Here is a 4,986-nt window from a genome sequence, read left to right as displayed (position 1 = left end):
ACTAGAACTGAGGAAGGTCAAAGATTATGTCACTACTGTGAGCTCGGTGAAGTAGAGAATGAAACTCACTTTCTGTTGTACTGTCCATTCTACGATGACCTAAGAGAAACACTCTTTGACAAAGTATCAACACATGTAGGTCTGTCCCAGGATAACCAAATAATTAAATGGTTATTTGATAATCATATATTTGCAATATCCAAGTATATCGATAAAGCGTGGAACAGAAGAAAGCAACCAACTTATGCACACAGATAGATCGTGGCTCTAAAGATTGTCCTTTTTATTTTATTTTGTTTTATTTATTTTTATTGATCTTTACTTGCAGCTTGCGTATATGTCATGTTTACTATTTTATGTTGGCGTGATGGCACTGGAAAATGTTTTGTTTAAAATGTGTCTGAATAATCCCATGAGGGACGGGCTGCCTTGGCAGCCAGACACAAAAATAAAATTTCATTCAAAAAATTTCATTCATCTACATCCAGAACCCTTCCGGGGGTAATTAAAGGAATGCATTGCCAGATGCCTCCTGCTGCTGCTGCCATCATTAGTCATTAGTCATACTTCTACTGTTATTATACACATATGACTATTGTCACACATGTATACTGCCAGATATTAATACATACTTTCAACATATTGTACCACAGTAGTCAGAACTAATAATAATAATAATAATAATAATAATAATAAATTTATTTTATAACGCGTGCTCAAAGATGCTTACATAAAAATAATAACAGTTTAAAATACAAAACAATATAGAATAATAACACAATTAGAATACAGAAACAATGTAAAAGATCAGGGAGAGATAGAATATGATGGGATAGGATAGAACAGAAAATTAGACATATTTAGTTTACAGATTAAAAGCCAATTTAAAAAGGTGGGTTTTTAGGAGAGATTTGAAGGTGTGGGGGTCTGTACAGTCTCTGATGGATTTGGGGAGTGAATTCCAGAGGGTGGGGGTGGCAACAGAGAAGGCTCTGTCCCCCCAGGTTTGGTGCTTGGTCCGAGGGGGTAGGGCGAGGAGATTTCCTTCTGAGGATCGGAGGGAATGGGGGGGGGGGGTAGTGGTGGAGTAGGTCTGTGAGTTAGGTGGTGGCCAGGTTGTGAGTAGGAGGATTTTATATTGTATGCAGTGTGAAATGGGGAGCCAGTATCGTTTTTGGAGGACAGGGGTGATGTGTTCTCGGGAGCGGGTGTGGGTGAGCAGGTGGGCAGCGGTGTTCTGGATGTGTTGGAGTTTATTGAGGACTTTCGATGATGAACCGTATAAGATGATGTTGCAGTAATCTAGTCTGGATGTTATGAAAGCATGGATGAGGGTTTCGGCAGCAGAGTAGGTGAGTGAGGGGCGGAGACGGGCAATGTTTTTGAGGTGAAAGAAGGCAGTCCTGGTGATGTAGTTAAAATGGTGGTCAAACTTAAGTTGGCTGTCAAATATGATACCAAGGTTCCAGATGTGCCGGGATGAGGACAGAGTGCTGAAGTTTTGGGTGGTTCTGGTGTGGGATGTGGGACCAATGATGATAATGTCTGATTTGTCACTGCTCAGTTGAAGATAGTTTCTTTGCATCCAGTTTTTGATTTCAGAGAGACAGTTACTGAGTGTGGAGAGGGTGGTGTTGGTGATGGCTTTGGTGGAAATGTACAATTGGATGTCATCTGCGTAGCAGTGGAACTGAAGTCCGTAGAGATGGATGATTTTGCCAAGGGGGAGCATGTATAGAATGAAAAGGAGGGGACCAAGCACCGATCCCTGGGGGACGCCTTGGGACAGAGGAGCGGTGGTGGAGGTGCAGTTGTTAGTGCTGATGAACTGGCGTCGGTTGGTGAGGTAGGAGCGGATCCAGGTGAGTGCTGTGCCAGTGATGTGAGCTGAAGATTTCAGTCGGGAGAGCAGGATGGAGTGGTTGATGGTATCAAAGGCTGCTGTGAGGTCGAGGAGGATGAGGATGTTGAGGTGTCCAGAGTCTGAGGAGAGGAGGAGGTCGTTTGTAATTTTGAGGAGGGCTGTCTCGGTGCTGTGTTTTGATCGGAAACCAGATTGGAAGCATTCAAAGAGATTATTGGAGGTGAGGTGGGTCCTGAGTTGGGAGGCTACAGCACGTTCCAGGATTTTAGATAGGAAGGGGAGATTGGAAATAGGGCGGAAATTATTTGGATTGTCAGTGTTGAGACCAGGTTTTTTGAGGATGGGTGTGATGGCAGCCAGTTTGAGGGTTTGGGGAACAGAACCAGAATTGAAGGAGGTGTTAATGATGTCGGTGATGAGCGGGGAGATGGCAGGGAGGCAGATTATAGGCAGAACTATAACTATAATATTATTACTTTCATTAATGTTGTTGTAAGCTACTGTCATTACCTGCATCTCTCTCTCTCTCTCTCTCTCTCTCTCTCTCTCTCTCTCTCTCTCTCTCTCTGTCTCATTGTGTCATACGGATTACTGTTAATTTATTATGCTGATCTGTTCTGTACGACATCTATTGCACGTCTGTCCGTCCTGGAAGAGGGATCCCTCCTCAGTTGCTCTTCCTGAGGTTTCTACCGTTTTTTCCCCGTTAAAGGGTTTTTTGGGGAGTTTTTCCTGATCAGCTGTGAGGGTCATAAGGACAGAGGGATGTCGTATGCTGTAAAGCCCTGTGAGGCAAATTGTGATTTGTGATATTGGGCTTTATAAATAAAATTGATTGATTGATTGATTGATATCTATTAAGACCAATCTCAGGGGAGGAAGTCAACTCGGCCATTACTAAATTGAAGACAGGGAAGGCCCCTGGGGCAGATGGGTACAATACTGAGTGGTACAAGTTTCTGAGATCTGATTTAGTCCCAGTACTGCTCAAAACATTTAATTGGATCTTAAAAGAAGGAGTGATTCCTCCCTCTTGGAGAGAGGCAATAATCTCAGTTATTCCCAAAGATGGAAAAGATAGGCTTGAGTGTGGCAATTATAGACAAATCAGTGTTCTTAACCTGGATTATAAAATGTTCACTTCCATTCTCGCACGTAGACTAGAGAATCTCCTCCCACATCTTATCCACTTAGACCAGACAGGTTTCATTCGTCACAGACAGACTACAGATAATATAAGGAGAACTTTGCATATTTTTAGACAAATAAAACAGGATAATATGAAATCAATGATAGTAAGTTTGGATGCTGAGAAAGCCGTTGACTCAGTCAGATCGGTTTTCCTGTATAAGGTTATGGAGAAGTTTGGCTTTAATAACACCTTCATAAAGGTAATCCAAGCCCTGTATGATAAACCTGCAGCCCATGTTAAGATCAATGGGGGTCTTTCTGACTCATTTCTCCTGAAACGCGGCACGAGACAGGGCTGCCCAATTTCGCCTTTCCTCTTTGACTTATTTATCGAACCTCTAGGTCAACAGATAAGGCAAAATAATAATATTATGAGAATTGTAATGGCCGGAGAAGGACACAAGGTGGCAATGTTTGCTGATGACGGGTTGGTCAGCCTGGGGGAGCCTGAGAGGTCATTTACTGAGCTAATCCCAGCTAAGAAATTTTGGTTCCCTAAACGTTCTGGGAAAGTTTGTTTTAAGTTGTAGGAACGTTTTTTGAACGTTGCAACATAACCTAATATACTGGTATAAACGGCAAGTTTTCCTGACGTAACCAGAAGGTTATATTGTTGTTCCCTGAACGTTCTTGGAAGGTTAATTGAGCGTTATAAAAAGGTTACCAAAACGTCTCCTGTCAGAAATCCATTCATTCCCTGCACTAAAATCCATTCATTCCCTGCACTAACCCTCCTCTCCAGAAGGAGACACTGAACATTTTAATCTGCAGCACCAGTCTCAGTGGGACTACACCCACTTCCTGGGACGCCTCCTATAAAAGGGCGGTCCAAACTGACACTCACTCCTTGTCCTTGGTTCCAAACAAATGCCATGTGTCTGTTGAAACCACATCAATGTAAGTAATGAAAGCTGCAATGTGATGATTTATTTGCTTCGAGTTTATTTGTTATTTTATTCATTTATTCTGATATGACCTTAGTTGATATGAAATTTAATATCCTTGATACTTGATGATATTAAGTGATATTGATATTTGTTGATATTGATGATATTACTTAATGCTATTTTCTGTTCTTGTCTAGAACCATGGCAAACTCAACTTTGAAACTCAACTTTTGAAGAATAAAAATTTGTTTTTAATTGAAAACGTTTCCTGGTGGTGTGTGGCTCCAGTAGAACTCCATTGTATACAACATCTCCCCTCAAACGTTCCTTCCAAGTTAAAACGTCAAGTTTTCCTGACGTAACCAGAAGGTTATTTTGATGTTCCCTGAACGTTCTTGGAAGGTTAATTGAATGTTATAAGAAGGTTACCAAAATGTCTCCCCTCAAACGTTCCTTCTAAGTTAAAACAGCAAGTTTTCCTAACATAACCAGAAGGTTATTTTGATGTTCCCAGAATGTTCTGGGAAAGTAAGTTGAATATTATAGGACGGTTGCCAAAATGTTTGAATGTTTTAAACACAATTATAAACAAGTTTTCCTGACGTTCCCAAGGTTAATTGAACATTATAGGAAGGTTACCACAATGTTTTCAGTTTAATGTTCCCTTCATGAATATTAGAAAACAAATGTGATTCTGTTCCTACTCCTAGGAAATTAAAACACTCAGTGAATGTTCCTAGAATTTTTTAACAATACCATTTACATCAATACCAATACATTTAAAGTGTCACCATCACATACTCACTGAAAAACCAGAGAAAAAAAAAATTCTATCAACATTGACATTTGTCCGATTTATTGGAAACTACGAGAAAAAAAAAAACCCACCAAGAGAGCAAACAGGAACACTTTCTGCTAAGGAACATACAGAAACATACAGGAAGTAACATAGATGGAGGAACACTGCAACAGGAACATAAAGAAACATACAGGAAGTAACATAGATGGAGGAACACAGGCCTAGTCCTGGTTTTCTGCAGTTTG

General features: G+C 40.7%; 1 protein-coding gene across 1 annotated transcript; it reads right to left on the bottom strand.

Annotated features, from left to right (window-relative positions):
• Positions 1–751: 751 nt before the first annotated feature.
• Positions 752–4,986, bottom strand: LOC144459834 (uncharacterized). The gene is made up of 2 exons (XM_078164555.1): positions 4,933–4,986; positions 752–1,983 (listed from the first exon to the last, which is right to left on the bottom strand). The coding sequence occupies exon 2, from the start codon at positions 1,730–1,732 to the stop codon at positions 866–868; it is 867 nt and encodes a 288-aa protein (XP_078020681.1). The 5' UTR covers positions 1,733–1,983; positions 4,933–4,986; the 3' UTR covers positions 752–865.

The sequence above is a fragment of the Epinephelus lanceolatus genome, chromosome 22 (genome assembly GCF_041903045.1).
Source record: "Epinephelus lanceolatus isolate andai-2023 chromosome 22, ASM4190304v1, whole genome shotgun sequence".
Lineage (NCBI taxonomy): Eukaryota > Metazoa > Chordata > Actinopteri > Perciformes > Serranidae > Epinephelus > Epinephelus lanceolatus.
Note: the sequence above shows the minus strand (reverse complement) of the source record. Positions and strands in the feature narration are given on the sequence as shown.